The following is a 19,808-nucleotide window of genomic DNA, read 5'->3' on the forward strand; positions in this document are numbered from 1 at the left end:
GGGTGACGAACAATTCCAGGGGTAGTGGGTAGGCTCCCCGGGAATTCGATATTGATATAGTTGTTCAGGGATTATTCCAACAGCGTGCTACCATTCGTATTCTGTTGATTGTGGCAGTTCCACTCACGCCTCCTGGCGTTGAGGTCTCCCACAACCAGCACTTCATTCCCAACATTAAGCAAATTGTCCAAATCATGCGGAGTGAAGTGTACACTTGGTTTGTTGTATACCGCAAACACGCAGGTATCGTCAGCAAACTTGATTCCAGCATGTTCAATGTTACCACCTCCTTACCAGTATAGCCACCCACCGCCTCTCACAGCATCAGGACGATCCTTCCGGGTAGTGGTAAAACCCCGCAGTTTCAGTAGATGCGTCTTGCAGCATTCGAGTTTCCGTGAGCCATTCCATAACAGAAATGCATATCTGCCATTTCACTGTTAGTAAATTGAACCATTGTTTTACAAAAATGGTTCGAAAATTAACCACTAAACACACTTTTTATAACAATTATAAATTGAAAGCTTATAAAGTTGACAACAACTGTCAAGTTGTTTATTAAATGCTGCAATCGTTTTCCAAGGCAACCTTTGATTATTATTTATGGTATTTTCAGAAGAGTGCGAAATTCAATTATGCGGCGGCTAGACGGTTGTATTGAAGCCGAAGGCCAATTCCAACACTTAATTTAGTGCAATTCGTTAGTCTAGATATTAATGTCATTTAATATTTGTTGTTATTGTTACATAATTAGTAATGAAAAATTGTAAAAATAATAATTTTCAAAAGAAACATTCAACTCCCCACATTATTCCTTGTGAGGTCCAGGGATATGCAATTAGGTCGACTTTTTTTTTTAAAACTAAGCAAGATACGAAAAATATTCCAGAGATAAAAAAGTTGTATTTCTAATTGCCTAATCCAAGGAAATGATAAAAATTGCAAAAAATTCAGTGGCGTACATTTTTAAGTCAAAAATATTCGTTCAAATCCCGCTCGAGACGCCACTGGACTTAATAAATCAGCTCCTTAATGTTACAAAATTAGGTAAAGGATATTTGAGATATTTACGAATATTTTTTTTTATTTTAACACCCTGTATCTTGAGAACAAAGGATTTGCGGACCCATGCTTATATGAATATTTCGTCTTAAAATTACTTAAAGAATCGTTAAATTTATGGTACATACTTAATTAACACCCTGTATGTCTGCATAACGCACATTTTATATTTCGTATCAAAGAATTTTGTGAAAACATAAAATTTGAAACGTGAGGAACAGTCGTGAATTGGTTCAATGAGATAATTATCAAACCACAGATATCCGAATGATATTCAGTTTGTCCTTGAAACGTTATTCACTGAATTGATAATGTTAATGAATATGGTTGCATGTTACATGGGTCGATACTCTCTTAACAATTAACAAAAAGTCAATTTATTATTATATCGAAGAACCCACATGTAAAACGAATTTTCAAATATTTCATTTCATTTCTTATATTTATGTCTGATAAAACTGATAAAATTATTTAGATTTCAATTGAAATATAACGTTTCTCGAATCCACAAATATCTTACACAACTGGTTAGGAAAGTGGTTCTGACATGAATATATCGTGAGAAATGGAGCTAACAGAACAAGTTCTAACTTGGAAGAATAGTATATAAAAATTAATCACTCCTTAAAATACAATCCTTTCAATATAAACAAAATAAGTAAATGAATGGCATTACGATGTCATCGTAATGCCATCAGTTGTTGTTGTTGTTAAACCATCAGGCACCTGTGCAACGTCTTCAATTTGGAATATTTGTCGCAAGTTATTTGCCACTATGCACTATTTCCCCAATCAACTGCAGGAAGAGTTCATGACTAGCTGGAATTATATTTGTTCGGTCGTGATACCTACTCAGACGGTTCACACCATTCTGAAGAGACCATGCCCGGTACTGATGATGGGGCAATTACCCTGAAATCGGTCTATCGGTTGGTCGTATCGACCAAACGAAATTAAAATCATGTTTTTCATAGTGGGAAATAACTTGCGACCAATCTTTCAAGTCGAAGACCATGCACAGGTGCCTGATGATTTTACTTCAGCTTTCTGCGTGGCATTAGCTGGGTTAGTTGTTGTTTTTCCGTCGGGTATCTGCCACACGTATCTACAAAATCATAGGTGCACATGAGAGGTAAGGGGTAAGGTGTGTATATATATATATATATATATATATATATATATATATATATATATATATATATATATATATACATGTATATACAGTGTGTAACAATGAAAACTTAACAGAGCCGTTTTTGAATATAAAAAGTAAGATTTTTAAAAAAGCTCGGACACGTCATTTTTAATTAAAGGGGGACACCTTTCAGGCTAATCAGATTTTTTGTAGTACGCACCCCCTCGGAAAATTTTTGTAACGATTAGTTTTCGAGATAATTTGAAGATTCAAAGGTATTTTATTGAGTTCAGCTCTTTTTAAAATAAATCAAATTGTTTTTAAGGTACAATTTACGTTCAGAACTATCATGAAAAAAATAAATTTTTGCTTTTGATGACAACCTGCTGATACGTGTCCATTCGATTTCGTAAGAAAGTAAGAATTATTTGTTTATTACGAGGAGATTTTTTTCAGGGGTTACCACCCTTACATTTTAGGTAAATTGAGTGGCACCTCCTTATGAAGGTTGCCTTTTGACGTGGATATTTTATGCTTCTGATAAAAAAGTGAATCATACTAAAAACCTTCCTACACAACGAATACAACTTGCTGATTTCCTTGAATGCTGATGACACAGAAAAGTTTAAAAAACTGTTTTAGGGTTAATAAATCCCAATAATTGTTTTTAAAGCCATTTTGCTCCAGGCAACAATAAATATTTTGTTCGAATTTTACCCTCACATTATTCAAGATCTCAGGAGTTATAGCTCGGCATTCATCAATAATTCACGACGTAATTCATCCAAATTGGCTGGCTGTGTAGCATAAACTTTAGACTTTAAATATCCCCACAAAAAGCAGTCCAGTGGTGTTAAATCTGATGGTCGTGCTGGCCATTCAATTGGACCTCTTCTGCCAATCCACTGTCCTTCAAAATTTCGAACCTGCTGGGCATAATGGGGTGGTGCACCGTCTTGTTGAAAATGGATAAATTCATCTTGACATCTTGGATCCTGTTCAATTATTTCAACTATACGAGGTTGTATTGCCTCTTCAAGAAGTAAATAAGAATCACCGGTTAAATTTCTATCAATGAAAAGTAGATTTTCATCCGACCAATAACGGCAATTGTGACGGTTCACGCAACCATTTAAATAAAATGAGCTTTCGTCCGAAAAACAGATGTTATAAAGCAGCTCGGGATTTTGCATTAATCTCTCACTCATGCCCTCACAAAACTCCTGTCTTTGGTCAAAATCATCCTCATTGAGTTCATGAACAAGTTTGATTTTGTAAGGATGGAATTTGTGGTTTTTGAGGATTCTCCGTGCGCTCATATGGCTTATTCCGGCCATTGCTGATAAAGCTCTGGTACTTAACCTGGGATTGGCGATGACTTAACCAATCACTCCAATAGCATTATCATCATTCACTTTCCTTCTCTAAACATTTCTTTTCTTATTCAAAACCGAGCCTGTCTCCGTGAATTTTGTGACCAAATCCAGAACGTGATTTCTGCTTAGGTGTTTATCAGCGTTTTGCTCTATGATGTTCTATTAGCATTTTGGTCGTTGCCAAAAAATAAAGCAATAACTGAAACCCTTTCAGCAGTAGTGTAAGGCACTTTTAAACAAATAACAATACACGACCCATTTAAACAAAACAATCGAACGATGTACTAATGAAAACTAGAAGAAGAGGAGTGGGTATTGATTTTGAAAAAGAGATTTTATTTAACAAAAAACTGATAAGAAGAACTGCTCGAATTTTTTTTTATTTAGGCATACAAGTTACCGAGTGGTCTATCTAATGTATTATCAACATGGCAATTTTAACTTCAAATTATCTCGAAAACTAATCGTTACAAAAATTGTCTTTTAACAGAGTTGTAAAGGTATTCGAAAGACCTTTAAAACAAGGTGCCACTCGACCTACTTTCCCTATCTAAATAAGGTAGTACGCACCCCCTCTGAAAGGCGTCCCCCTTTAATTAGAAATCGACTTGTCCGAGCTTTTTTAAAAAATCCCCCTTTTTATATTCAAAAACGGCTCTGTTAATAGCGTTTTTTTACTATCCTCATTTCATTCATAATCGTGATCCTACTGATATTTCGACTGCAAAATTTTTGAAGGTGGTTTTCTCTAGAATGAATTTCAACTTACATCTCTGAACTGCACACAGCCCGTTTCACCCAACTCGGATATGGCAAAATAAGACGCTTCGGGTTGAATGAAAAGCTGCGCGAGGACCATCTCCTCGCTCCTAAACATGGCCCCCATGGTGAAAAATTTTCAATAACACTCCTGAAACAAACGATATAAGTATTTTAAATAGCTTATTTATCGAATGTTTTTTTTATAAATTATCTAGTGAAAAATGTAACATTGGGTTCTTTCAGTATGATATTTTACATTACAAGATTCAATCTAACTTGCAATTTTTGTATGTGTGTTAGTTCAGGTCAAATATTGTATGTGCATTTTGAAGCAGTTGCAATGCATGATTTACTGCGTGACGCTTCTTCATATCCAACATGGCTGGCCACCCATGTGGCGAATTATTTTTTATTCACCCCCCTAGGGTAACAGATGAAAGAGTTTGCTGAGGATAATACGAGCAATAACATGAGGTCACTTTAAATCCAATATGGCGGACTGATATTTTCTGCACCCCCATCTTACGGGTATAAACTTTGCTGAAAAGAATATGGAAAATGACGTCACTCTAAATCCAATATGACCGACTCTTAAATATGGTGGATTATATTTGTATGCACCCCCATGATAAGTATATGAAATAAGGTTGAAAACTGGTTGAAAACAAAATAGCCGCCATACTAATGTAGGATTTATTACTCGGCAAAGGATTGGGATAATTTGGTAGTAATCGAACAAATGTGTAGCGATTACTGATCATGCAACAATTTGTTTTGAATAAGCTCAAAACAATAACGAACGAAAAATACTAGTATTATTGTGAAAAAAGCGAGGGGCGGTTGATATACAAAAAATATGGTATAAAGCGCCCACGCTTTTTTCACAATAATACTAGTATTTTTCGTTCGTTATTGTTTTGAACTTATGTAAAAAAATGATTTTAATTTTTTAGTTCGATGTTTTTTAAAAGCGTGTTTTTTAGTTTTTTAAACTACATTTATTTTTCATTTTTCAGTTTCGTATGCTATAATAAAAGCGTGTTTTTCAGTCTTTTTACACTAAATATCTTTATTTTATCTAAACTTTTACAATTTCGGAGAAGAAGCCTGAAAATCAGCTACCAAGCCCAAGGCAGCAGGCACATAAAGGAGGGTTACAAATAAGGCTCAGGCACTTGTGTTAATAAAAAAATACTTTTTTCAAATGAAGGAATACATGTAAAGTGAGTTCGAATTATATCAAGTAGGTTACAGCGCCATCTGCCCGCGAATAGATCAAGCCATAATGTCGATAATCCTGTCACATACAGATTCCGAGCTTGAGAGGTAAAAAACAAACAAACATACATACATACAGGTGAAGCTAATAAAAGCGTGTTAAAAAATGATAAACACATATTTGAGTACAAGTTTTCATTTACCAGCCCCCAAAAAGTACTTTATATTGAATGAATCGAACCAATCAATTTATTCATCGGTATTTAAATATTTTTCATTTTCATTTTCCTTCGATTATTTCAGTGACTACTAGGTATTCTAGGCGTTTTCAGAATGTATTTTTTAAAGTATTTCTTGAAAGTAAAGATGTTTTTGATGACGGTTATTAATTTGGGAATAGAACTCCTAAAAATATAACCCCTTCAATTTAGAATTTTATACTTTAGGTGAAATATATCTGTCTAACTTTTGATATTTCGTTAGGTATTTTTCAATGCGTGATTTCAAGATGGTTTCGAATATTTTCGCAAAGTTTGTAATTACGGATATTGGGCGGTAGTTATCCACTTTGAGTTCATTTCCAGACCTGAATAAATGAAATAACAGCACACTTGAATGGAGCTGGACATATTCCACTACTGAATGAACAGTTTATTATGTATGTCAATGGTATTGCTAGTTCCTTTTCTATCAGTTTAATAGTTTCAGCTCTAAGTGTATCAAATTAATACACTTTATTGTATGATTTTGTGATTTTCACTAAAAAGGGTTTTACAAAAACCTCGACACGTGTTTCACTATAGAATAGCTTTCTCAAGCGTAATTTTTTTACGCTTGTATAGCATAACACGTGTCACGGTTTTTGCAAAACCTTCATAGCGAAAATTATACAATAAAGTGTAATAATTAGTTTTAATATGGATTTTCGTCATGTATCGGCCAGTTTTACTCAATCATTACCGATATTATTTTACTTCTGTCGCGTACCAACCTGATGACTTCATCATTGAAGTTCAAAATGTCATTTCGGTATATCTTCCGAAGTACGTTACGCGTACTCCAAATTCTGGATAGCAACGACGTTATCTCGTTGAGAGAAGTCGATACAAGACAAGTCGACACGAGAGAATGCTGTTTCTCGTTGGAAGAAACGGAATTCTTGTCAAGACGAAAAAGGTATTTTCTCACGACTAATCAGGACAAGACAAAAAAACATTTTCTTCTCTTGTCCCGACAAATCTTAAATGCGAATTTGTACTTAACAATGTTTTTTCCTAATAATTGATTTTAGAGTGGGTCTAATTTATTCATATAATAAACTGAGAATAATTCAGAATTGACTAATAATTCGATGAATGAATCAATTTACATAATTATTTTTTGAACCTTGGTATTTTTTTTCGGTTGGCCTGCGTATGCCTATGTATCAATACGAAAGGAGGCATATAATCAAAGTATATTAGGTGACTTCTGTACAGAGATAAGAAAACAATTATTCTATTTTTATCTAGTATCAGTTTGTAGATAATACATAGAAGTGAAATTAATATCAAAGCTACTGGTTATTTCCTTGATGGGAAAATGTAATTTAGCTGTCGCCAAGTTACATGGGATCCAGCAAAACAGAAATTTCGGAATATGTGAAAAAACGAACACCATCATTCGTTATCGAGGCTGACTTGTAAGTAATCTTGCAATGCGTAAGAAACCCTAATTTTAGGCCTCAACAAAATGAGCAGATCCATATTTTCACAGACAGCCACGTTGCACTTGGGACACTTATGAACCCTAAAGTGACTCCGAGACTGGTGTGGTCTGTATCGCAGACAGCTCAAAAGCTGGTGAGTGTACGAGACACGAATCATCATCTCCACACTTACTAGGAAACACATATGTGAAAATATCACTGAAGACAAGAGATGCTTCAACAAAGCAGGGATCGGCTTAGAACAAGTACTGGCGTACTCACTGGACAATGGCATCTGAATAAAATAAAGCTATACAACGGATACCTTAGCAGCAGAAAATGCAACAAAGCGACAGAGGCATTTCGTCATATTTTATACGAATGCGAAACTAATAAATTTATGTACAAACCAAATTAGAATAGAAAAATATGACATATCCAGCAAGAGACCTGTACACACTAGTACAGGGAACAAGATATGTTGGAATGGGTGTCATGACAAAGATGGGAGAAAAAACGGAATAAACCCAGGAGATTGCATTGTTATTCTGAGACCTGTTAGAAATGGACAAGTCAGACGAGTAGCAAGTAGTGGAAAAAAACATACATATCTATTTCGAGCAGCCCTAGGTCTCAATAGTGGAGTCTGTCTTTTCCTAATCAGGCTTCCTCTTTGAGAACAGTTGAGTATAACTGTCATTCGTGGTTCAGCCTAGCACCACTGGGAAACCTATGGCAGGTCGAATATCTAGTGTTGAATCACTAATGTTTCGTTTGGAATATAATATATAGAATTAGTTAAGTCAGTTTTAAAACATAAACAGTTTTCTCCAGTTCTATTTATAATTCAGGTAAGATTTCTATAAAATGTGAAAATATGTTTTGGAAAAACCTGTTAGTTTTTATCAAGAATTTTTTTTAGTAATTTCAGTTATTTCATAGGTGCATTTTTATGTCATATATAGTCGAATCGCTTGTGCAATAGTGCAATATTATGTAAAAGGATTTCTGTTATACGATTATTATTTTTTTTTATTATTTTATATTCCAAAAAAGATTTGCTAGACAATCCATCTATGCGAAGCTTCAATGTATTCAAAGTATATGCCAGCATCCACTCCTCACGCCATGTGGTAAATAATTTCTGGAAAAGCCGGTCTTGGGCAAACAACATGAATCAATAATGTTTGAGGCTCAAAAATACGAAAGGCATCATTCACCAGAGATATCCATAATTATAAAAGACATTTGTGGAGTTCGAAGAGTAGATCTCGATATTTCTTCTTTCTCCTCCAGTTCTCAAACGATATTCATTCCATCTGGAGCAGAAAACTCCATGAAGAATATCAAACTACTTTGATAACCAAGAAACTTACATCAAGTTTACTGATTTGTATCTACATGAGGATAGAAAATGCATTGTTTCGGAAATTTGACACTTCTCATTTCCTACAACCAATCGATCATCTATTGAAGCGTATGAATAACATCTCTCGTTAATGTGGGAATCCCGGAGATGGAAATTAATCATCATTGAAGCGACGTTATTCAGATTGATGAACATGACAAGTCAACTGTCAAGAAGCTCTATGCCCATCATGTTACTACAAGTTATCAAGGTACATTCAAAGGGAATGCCGACATCATTAACTAATAACCACTTTCCACTTAAGTGTGAATAGTTTCCAGAATCTAAGTATGGTAGCCGTCTATTTTTCGGCCAATATTTCATTCAGCCTTCTCGAGGTAAGCCAGTATGGTCCATAGGTTCCTTATTCAGAAAAAACTTTTCAAATGAATGGCCGCATGGCACCTGTGAAATTTTTAAATTAAATCTAGAAACTTCATCGATCACGGAGAACTAAATCAGGCTTATTGAAATTATTTCTCAACCAACACATTTGGTGAAAATGTTGATCATGTATCCGATAAGATCAAAATCATTTGAATGAAACGATAAAAAATACACCTCAAATAACACCTTAAATTAGAATATAGTTCACAAAAACTTGGCCCATCAACATCAAAATGACGCTAGATGAATGTCTTTTGTGTGGTTGGGTTAGGTTAGGTCAAAAGTGAGTGGGTCTGTTCGACCTTCACTCTGAACCTGCAGCGGTCTGCAGCGGGGCAGGCACAAAGTATGTGCTCTGCTGTATCATCAGTTCCCAAATACTGGCGACACACACTGTCTTCCGACAGTTCGATTCCTGGCTAGTATGGCCAGTATGGCCAGGAATCCAGACCAGAGACAATTTGTCAAGTCTTCCTGTCGAGAAGAGTTGTTTTTGGCAATTTGCTACCAATTTAGATGTTGCTCGGTAGGAGCCAAGAGCTTCCAACGCCGCTTGACTTACCGAAAATATGTTTATTGACTTGTGTATGAGTTTGGATTCTACCAATTTCTTCGCACACAATTCAATGGCATAGATTTCTGCTTGAAATATAGTCGCATAGGTCCCTAGGCAGATTGGTATCTCTGTCCTGAGTCTGCGAATAAAAACACCTGCACGATAACGTGTTTTTGAACATTCGTGAAACAACAACTATCTGCTCTTAATGATTCTTTTTCCCGGAGGATCCAGTCCTCTCTGCTCTGGAAGAGTACTGTATAAGGCAGTTCGTACTCAGTTGACAGTGTCAACCAGCAGTCTATTGTACTCTACATTAGATTGACTTGTGCAATTGGCGAAGTGCCAATTGCACAAGTCTGTAATGTCTGTAATGGAGTAGCAAAAAATTAACTATAACAATAATTCTGCCTTCAGATCAAATTATCAGGTAAGCAACACTTCAAAACAGAATCATGATATTTCTTCATTTCACAAGAACCAATTTTTACCTACCAGAGTAGGTTAGAAGTGAATTTCTTTATCACTTCATAATTATTTTTCTAGAATAACTATAAATTATTTTTGAATAATTAATTGTTCATACAATCCTAAATAACTGTTACCTTTTTGGTAACAAGAATTTTTCCCCACGTACCACTAAGATATTATTGGAAACAGTTACTTTCTTCTAAGTACAAGTTACAATACAAACCTGAAAAAAATCACTCCAATAATAAATATATCTGTATTTTTTTAGTATGTACTAATTTAAATGTTTTCAAACAAAACATTTTTCTACTTACTGGAATAGAAACCCTACATTTTTTCTACTGTTTCTCTTCGTGGGACCACATTCCAAATTCAGTGGACTATTTCTTAAATCGTTTTACAACCTCACACAGCTGATAGACGATTGTGGGGCACATATTTTTACTATCATTTGATTTGAAAAAAATTCAATACACCAATTACATTGTTATGTTCTACAATCCATCTTCCACCATTTTGTTATTCCAAGCTGAGTTGATGTAATATTGTCCTATTATAAAATAATCAGTTCGCTTATTTATTACCTTTTATCACACTTATAATTAGAAAAGTTACACAAGTAAACCACAATAATTTTAAGATAAAATTCTCGATGTTTTGAAAATAGATTTTTTTCTTTGAAATATCATCTCAGAGAAAGTATACAATACACAATGTAGTCATTCAGGTCAATTGTTTAATCGTAAAATTCTAAAAATAGAATAAAAAATGCACTAAAAATTAGGTTTGAAGGTTATTCAAAGATTGGACATATTTGTGAGCTTAGAATTCGATGGATCGCAGTGGAAATGTTATAATACTGAACTGACATTTGCCAAAGAATAATAATAATTAAAAAAGTTTCGAAACTGAAGTCAAAACAAAAAGTTTATTCAAACAATATTTTTTGCAATTTTTTTTTCGAAATATATTGAAGTATTGAAAATAGTTCATCGTCAATAGGTGACTGAAACTAATTCCTTTCTTTTTACTTATAAGAGTCATACAAGAATGACTTGTCAATACTAATCGCTGTTGATTTGTTATTGAATCTTATCCCTAGTAACCTCAGTTACATGTTATCGTATTGCCGTCTACCGTACTCATTTGAGTACTTTTGAATATTTTTACATCTTGTGGTTGATAGTATTGCTCTGCAGTCACTTTTGCACGACAGACAATGTAAAAAAAATTATACCAAGACTCCGTGAGTTGCAATCTGTTTATAAGAGTATTTGTAGGGTTTCAAATTAATTATAATATATAATAGTATCGTATTAAATAATATTTGTCACCACCCTATGGAGCTGGAAAAACAACTTGAATGTGCACTGTGTCACTCACGAGTTAGTTGGCTATACAAGAAGTTCAAATTAACAGTTTGTATAGAAAGGAACTGCTTCGAGTCATATACTAAATAATAGCCCAGGGTATAGCCCAGTGTACTCGACCGAAAGGAATGTTTGAAATGAAACCTTTGTCGCTGTTCATAGACCTTTCTCATAATTTTCGATTTATAGACTTTCGAACGCGTCTAAAAGCCTATTATTACATACCGCACCAAACAATTTTAATCATTAGTCATTTATACTGTGGCATTCTCCAAAGCATGTTTGCAACACTGAACTTCCCTAATATATGAAATATTCTTCATAAAGAGAATTATTACACTCCACTGCAACATGTTTTTTGTCGCAGGGCTCACATCTCATTTTTTAAATGAGAGACTTCTTCATTTCCATCATTCTGTCTTTTGGATTGTCTAACACTGGCTGAATTTTCAAATTTTCAAAAACCCAACTCAATAATGTATTTTGGTTTATATAGGAGGAACATAAATATTGTCATCTTTTTGAGCAATCGAATATTCACGAAGACACTTTCTGAATGAACTTTTCTGCTATGTTGAAGAAACACCTGTTACTTTCTTAAAGGTTTTTTCGATATCGCATCTTTGCTTCTCTTGAAGAAGCCCATAGATGAAAAAATTTTAGTTATATAACTGAAAATGCTAGTATTCTTTCTACAAACATCAAATCTCTTGACGCCGTTTCAAAGCATTTAGGAATCATCCATGTATTACATGGTAATTTATGGAAAATAATCAAACTCCTCTGTTGATTCAATTTCAGAATCTACTCACATTATGATATCAGCCATGAAAGGAGACACTAGGTTTTCCATTGGTGTACTTTCGTGCTGTCTGGAGGAACACTTGTTGAACCGAAATCAATCCTCTTCTTCACAAATCTGATATTTTTAATGAAAAATACAGTGGTTTGTTATAGATAGTTATTTTTTGTAAATGTTCTATCAAAATAGTTTTTTTGTTGTCCAAATCGATTTTCACTTGCTGTCGTCCAATCTGTGTTCGGAATCATGCGTTAAAAGCTAAGACCTCGTTAGTCCTTAGCTCGCACAAGTTTCGCCTTTTGAGAGTTAACGGAAATATAGATTTCAAATATTATTTGAAGTAAGTTCTCTTTATATTTATGGGTTATTATACTTTGAAAAACTGTAAATATAACCGATTTTGATGAAATTCAATTAATGACTGTGGTTGTTGGTTGATTCTATTTTGAATTTATGGATTGCCTAATTTTTTCAGCACGAACATTTTTCATGACCGTAATTTTGTTCTCAATATTTTATATTGTAGATAAAATCAACTAAACTCTAACGTAAAGTATTTCAATGCAATCTCTTGATGATATTGATTATGTACATATTATATAGTATGTATAGTATTATATAGTATGTGTATCTTTTTAAGAGTCACTGTTTCAGATTTATAAATATTATATTATTAATACATCACGAATCAACAATTGTTTTGCATTTCATGAGTTCGGACTTCCATTGTCTAATATGATATAAATTGATTTCAAATCCTTGAAAGAATCTGTAAAAAAATTGAAAAGGTTAGCTGAAAAAAAAACAATTATAATAAGCAACTAAACTGAAATTACAATGAAATAAAATACAGCCTAAATATCAGAAAAATTGAACTATTAACACGAGATGAAAATTTTAAAAAAATAACAAGAAATGGAAATTAAATATTAAAAGATTTCAAGCCAGGTTACTTCACGACGTTTCGATTGTTAGAGATACCTAACTCAGTATCTCCTGAAGATGATGGTGGATACTAACAATCGAATCGTCACGAAGTAACTTGGCTTGAAATCTTTTAATATTCAATTTTCATTTCTTGTTATTAGTATATTTTTCAAATTTCTTCTGCACTATAATAAGATAGTTCATTAGTGTTCACCAGTGCATAATATATTATTTCCTTTTATATAGACCCGTACTATAATAATACACTTATATGTCCATAATCCGTTTCATAATGAGATCAAATATGATACAGATTTTTCATAACCTATAATTTTTCAATAAAACATGCTGTTCATTTGACGTTTGTCCTAGATTCCTATCTGATTGTTTTATTTGTTGAAATCAATAGGTATTAAATTTTCACAGAATATAGCTAACCTTCTATAATTATATTATCAAAATGTCTGATATCAGAAATATAGAAAAATTACCACCCATTTCGGAAATAGCAGAAAATGCAGTACAAAATATTTTGTCCCAAAAATCTAAGAAAGTGTACGAAAAAATATATCATATAATATTTCGACAACTCTCCGAAAATGTTTTGATTGCTTATTTTCAAGAATTGATGGAAACTATGAAATCATTTAGTACATGGGCACATTATTCAATAAAATCGTTGGTAAATATTAACCATAATATAGACATTTCTAAATATAAGAAGCTACAAGCTTCTTATTTCTAAAGCGAAAATCCGAAGGATGCGTTGGAAAAAAATCAAAAATATTTTTATCTGAACAAATAAAAACGTTTATCGACGAAGCTTCTGATGAAAAGTTTTTTATGAAAGTATGTAAGTATCTACCTAACATTTTCATGGATTTCATTTTCCATTCGAGTCGTGCATGATATATTTCATTGATTTCGAGAAAACTTAGTCAGGTAACTCGTGGCGAAGGCCCTAGATTTGAACTAGACTACATTACGAGACGCGGGTTTATTTCTTGTTGTTGAATATTTTTTTGGTAGCAATGATTTTTGGAAAAATGGGAGCATGTAGAAGGCATGAACTACATGATCTAAAATATGAAAATGTCAAAGATGTGAATGGAATCTTAATTGTAAATGTGGTAGAAACTAAAACAAAAGTACGACGAACATATACAATTACCAGCAAATAGGTACTACGAAATTAGTAAAAAATACATGAATCTACAGCCGAAACTTTGCCCCACCCCTTCTTTTTTCGTTAATTATTTTAATGAAAAATGCACAATTAAAAACATTCGTAATAATAAATCTGGTAATTCAAGGACGTCTGCAACCGTATTATTTAAGGTGGTTATGTAGCATGATACCAAGATATTCGAAGTATTTGAGGTTTCAATGGTGTAGTCGTTATTCAAAGGATGTTTAGTGAAACGTGGCAAGATGGATGCATTAGAACATACAGGTGAGAAAAGTAGCCTTTGCATTGATCGTAAGGAACCTGCTGTTGAACCATTATCTCATCTGCTCCACATTATCTTCAACTATACATTTCAAAGTTTCGCAATCTTCAACTTTGAAGAAAATAACTGTATCATACGCGTATGTCATTATTTTATCAGTGCTAGGCACATCAAATAAGCTGTTTGGATAAATATCAAAAAGCATAGGACCCAAAACAGTTCCTCGAGGTACACCATACTCAATCAACTGATATGTACTAACCTGTTCATCAATTTTCACGACCTGTGTTTTATTCAACGAACAAATTCTGAAACAGTCAATTAATCACCTATGACTCCATAGTTTTCGAATGAATTCAATAGAATTAGTAGCTAACTGTCGAAGGTTTTCGATAGATCTATAGTCTATTTCAAAAGAGTGTAGAGTAATAAAATCTCATTAAGTATTCAAAAGCGCTACAGGGTGATCCGTCAATAAATTCTGTCACTTCCCTAGTCCGCATTGCAAAATTATGTCGTTTCATAAAGAGCAGGTAGGTATCACCCTGTTTTAAGGGATTTGTCCATTGTTATCGACGGATAAATACTGAGCCAGAGGCGCGCTAGTGGGATAATTGCCAAAAGAATATGCATTCATAAAAATTATATTAAAGGAAATAAAAATTTAATACAGCAGAACAGTGTTATTAAAAAAATATAAAATGTAACAATAAAATATATACGAACCGAAATCGGGAAATACTCACAAACACACACGAACGAACTTCACGTATTGAAACACTTGTGGGGACTTTAAATCAATTTATTCACAAAAACGACAAGAACTTTACTGGATACGTTATTACAATTTGACACTTGAACAATACTAAAACTGTGAACTTCCCTTAACGTTTAACAACACTCTATTTATACCCTAATTGAATGTTCTAGAGATTACTAGGTACAATTTTCGAGAACCTTCCGAGAAAATAATTATTCAGACTACCCTTAATTCTAAACCCTAACCTAAGCAAAAGTGTCACTGTCACTGATACACTGGTCTCTGTCCAGATTGCTTATCCCGCTACAGTATATTTACAATTCAATTAAATTATTCTACATCAGTATAGTCTTCATCCGAAGAACTGTCATCATCCCCTGGTGTTATAATTATAGGGTCAACCACCTGATCGACCAAGTTGTCCAGTTCCCACATTTTATCTTCCTCTTTTGAAACATGCTGGATTGCTTTTTGCCAGTTTTCTGATGTGATTTCCATAATGGCTTGATCAAACAATACCTTGACATCTTTCATTTTAAATGTGGTATTGTGCCTTGCAACATATCCTTTAACTTGTGCCCATATAAGTTCTATAGGATTTAATTCGCAATGATATGGCGGTAGGTGCAGCACAGTTACTTTATACTTTTCTGCTACATCTTCTACGGCATATTTCATGAAGCGAGATTTATGTTGTTTTACTATGGCTAGTAGTTCCTTCTTTACTGAATTCGTCTCAAACTGAATACCTTTATTTGACAGCCAGTTAATAATTTCTTGCTTTCTCCAAGCTGAAGTTGGTACCTTCTCTAAGCGCCTTGAATGGTAGCTTGCATTATCCATAACCACGACCGAATCAGCTGAAAGAAATTTTAACATTTCCCCGAAGTAGTCTTCGAAGACATCCGAATTCATGTCCTCATGATAATCTCCCGTCCGGCACGACTCAAAGCTTAACAAACCTTCTTTTAAAAATCCGTCTTCGCTTCCAATGTGAGCAATTATAAGCCTCTTCCCTTTTCCCGAAGGCACTTTAATACCCGTCGAAAGGCCTTCTATGAAAGCTTGGCGAGAACTTGTTATATTTTTATCTTGCCACATTTTTTTGACTATATAACCTTCGTTTATCCACGTCTCATCAAGATAAAAAATTTTCTTTTGCTCTCTGCGGTACTGCTTTATAGTTGTCAAATATTTTCGTCTCCAGCAAACAATTTCATCACTTTCCAGTAATAGTGCCTTTCGATTGTGCTTTTCCCAGGCAAAATTCATACTTTTTAAAGTTTTCCATAAAAGTTTTCTGGATATCAAAGGAATATCGTTATCTTGGCTTATCTCGATAAATATTTTTTCAAGAGTGGGTATTTCCTTTTTAAAATAAAACGAATGAACTTTTCTTCGAATGTCACATTTGGTGTCTTCATCTAAGATTTTTATTGGTCTTCCTGATTTTCTCTTGCATGGACTTACCTGGCCTGATATATTTCTTTCTCGCAATAATTTAAAAATCGTGGACTGTCCAATTCCAGTCATTCGGGCACATCGCTCAACACTTTCTTGCACAGACAAACTAGGGTGATCGTGTTTTATGCAATCATATACATTTAAAATTATAACTTTTTCGCAAACAGATAGCGGAGAATTTTTTACACTTCTTTTCTTTGGAGTAAATGTCCCCATTTTATAACTTTTTCACTATTTCTATATCACAATATCACTGTACGTTTAATTGGTGTAGTAACAATTACTATTATAACTCGAATGTTTAAGACACCATTACAATATATTTAAACCCTTTTTCTTAATTACCTGGGTTTAATAGGTATTGCATGATTGGTGGGCAGGGTCAAAAAGGGATTATTATAATGACGTGGCACCTCGGAACTAAGTGTTAACCCTTTTTTGAGAAATCATGCTCAAGTATATGAACCCAAATTGCATATTAAATAAGTTTACAAGAACCACTAAAATTAATCTTAATCTTTTTTTAAGAAATTTTACTTACCTAAATACATGTAGGTACTTAGTTTTAGACCAAATTACTTCCCAAAAATGGCCTTTTATTATTATCTATGTCTGTAATTTTTAATTTACTTTAATTATTAAGTTTAATAATCCTAAGATTTGCCTACGCCCATGGACGACAACAAAATTCAGGCAAATTTTATGACACTTCATGATTTATTACTCTACACTCTTTTGAAATAGACTATAGAAAGACACAAAGTGACGGTTGGTTGTTGTGCAGAGTACATTGAACGATGAATGTGAATATCAAAATATTGTTATCAAATTTCGAATACACTGAGCCGTTACTTGGTAAAAATCAACTATACTATATACGATAATACTTTCCAAATATACAGGGTGTCCCTGGACTTCCTCTTTTCCTCTCGGGAATGTATAGATGGGGTCAAAATATCACCAGTACTTCATATAACTTTTTTTCCTAAAAGTCTTCGTAACCAAGTTACGGGCCCTCGAAGTTACAAAATGAAAAATGTTTTTCTTTGATAACTTTTCAAGTGAATATTCAAAATCATCCAAATTTTGGTAATTGACTAAACAAATGAATTCCGTCGATGAGCTTTCATGCAGGAGTCAGTTGTTTTGCTACAAAGTCAGGAACGGACTACCCCCGATGGTCCACACCCCATAACTTTGAAATGACAGATATTTTTCAATATTTTTCAACAAAATGAGGTTACTTGGACAATTTTATGAATAAAAGTACTCGTGTGGAAAGTCGATCGGAGCAACGAGTCTTGATAAAAATGTAGTTCTACTCGACGACATCAAACCCGCTCGTCCACCATTATTTGAAATGAATAATTATCAAAGCAGAAATAATAATGATAACGTTAATTCAACAACATTTATAACAGGAATAATACAAAGTATGCTAAAATGAAGTCGTAAACAAAAAGTACAGTACCTATATGGAAGTTTAAGTCACAATTGTGATAGCAGATATTTTTTCAAAAGAAATATCAACTTCTGTAGATTCGTGGTGTTTTTAAACTAACAAGCTACTCTACTATGAAATATCAAATTCATTCCATATTTTGTATGTACATAATACGTGTGGAATAATCACGTTTCGTGTTGATCAGTTATCTGAATCTCATGAAACTCAACATTCGAATGTTTCAAATTCTTCTTCACAGCTAAACTGTTGAGGAGTTTCACTGATAATTATAATTTTATGGGAGAAATTCTTTAACACGAATCTAAATTTAGCTGAAAAAACGCACATCGGAAAAAATATTTACTATACTAATAAAAAGCAAACGAATGAACTACAAAAACGGCTGCACATGATCAGGTGAAAAATATCCAGGGAATAATTATGTTCCATTTCTTTCACAGATGTTGACAAAAAAACCTTTTAGAAAGTTTTGATAAAAAATGAGAAACTGGAATGCGATTTTGTTTTGTTGAGTGGTGCGTTGTCATATGACTATCATTGTATTGTCAATATTCTATAGGATATTTTGAATTTTTTTGATATGGCCGAACAGTTTACATTCAATGAATATGCAGATATGCATGTATTTTATGGACGAGCATTTTGTAATGCTGCAGAAGCTCGTCGTCTGTATTCCGAGCATTTTCCCAATCGAACGGTACCGTCAAGAGAAACATTCGAGCGTGTCGATCGCAGCTTGAGGAAGACAGGTATGTAATAATTGATAATTAATTTGAGCACGTTGTTTTATTTCGATATTATTGTAGGTACAGTTTTGCCAAAACGAGGTGTTGAGGGCGCTCCTAGGACTGTACGTACCGTTGTATTGGAGGAAAATATTTTGGAAGCCGTCGCTGATGATCCTTCAATGAGCATCAGAAATCTAGCAGAACAGTTCCATACATCCAAGTCCACTATTCATAGAATAATTAGGGAACAACTGCTCCACCCATTTCACATCCAGAAGGTACATGCCATGACACCTCAAGATTTTCCAGCACGACTGGAATATGCCAATTGGTTCATGGATAGGCAAAGAGAGGATATGACTTTTATTAATCGAGTTTTATTCACTGATGAAGCAGGTTTCAGTAGAGATGGAGTTATCAACTCTCATAATCTCCATATATGGGCCGAAGAAAATCCCCATGGGATATTGCAAACCAAACACCAACGGAAATTCAACGTGAATGTTTGGGCTGGTATCATAGGAAACCATCTTATAGGACCATTCGTTCTACAGGACCGATTGAATGGAGAACGTTATTTGGAGTTCATTCAGAACGATTTGAATGGACTTTTGGAACATGTTCCATTGCAAACCCGAAGAGATATGTGGTTTATGCATGATGGCGCTCCTCCTCATTTTAGTTTGATTATGCGTGACCATCTGAACCATATTTTCCACAATAGATGGATTGGTAGAGGTGGGCCATATTCATGGCCATCGCGGTCTCCGGATTTAAAT

General features: G+C 33.9%; 1 protein-coding gene across 2 annotated transcripts in view; it reads right to left on the minus strand.

The window, feature by feature from the left end:
- Vha100-2 (V-type ATPase subunit a family protein Vha100-2) overlaps nt 1–19,808 on the minus strand; it is a 92,605-nt gene that overhangs the window by 43,501 nt on the left and 29,296 nt on the right. For both annotated transcript variants that reach the window (XM_074185421.1, XM_074185415.1), the window contains exon 2: nt 4,343–4,483. In XM_074185421.1, coding sequence (XP_074041522.1) covers nt 4,343–4,459 — 117 coding nt within the window. In that variant the 5' untranslated portion in view covers nt 4,460–4,483. The remainder of the gene's footprint in view (nt 1–4,342; nt 4,484–19,808) is intronic.

This window comes from Leptinotarsa decemlineata, unplaced genomic scaffold (genome assembly GCF_025532065.1).
Source record: "Leptinotarsa decemlineata unplaced genomic scaffold, Ldec_3_MD MMD2_P_RNA_scaffold_2, whole genome shotgun sequence".
Lineage (NCBI taxonomy): Eukaryota > Metazoa > Arthropoda > Insecta > Coleoptera > Chrysomelidae > Leptinotarsa > Leptinotarsa decemlineata.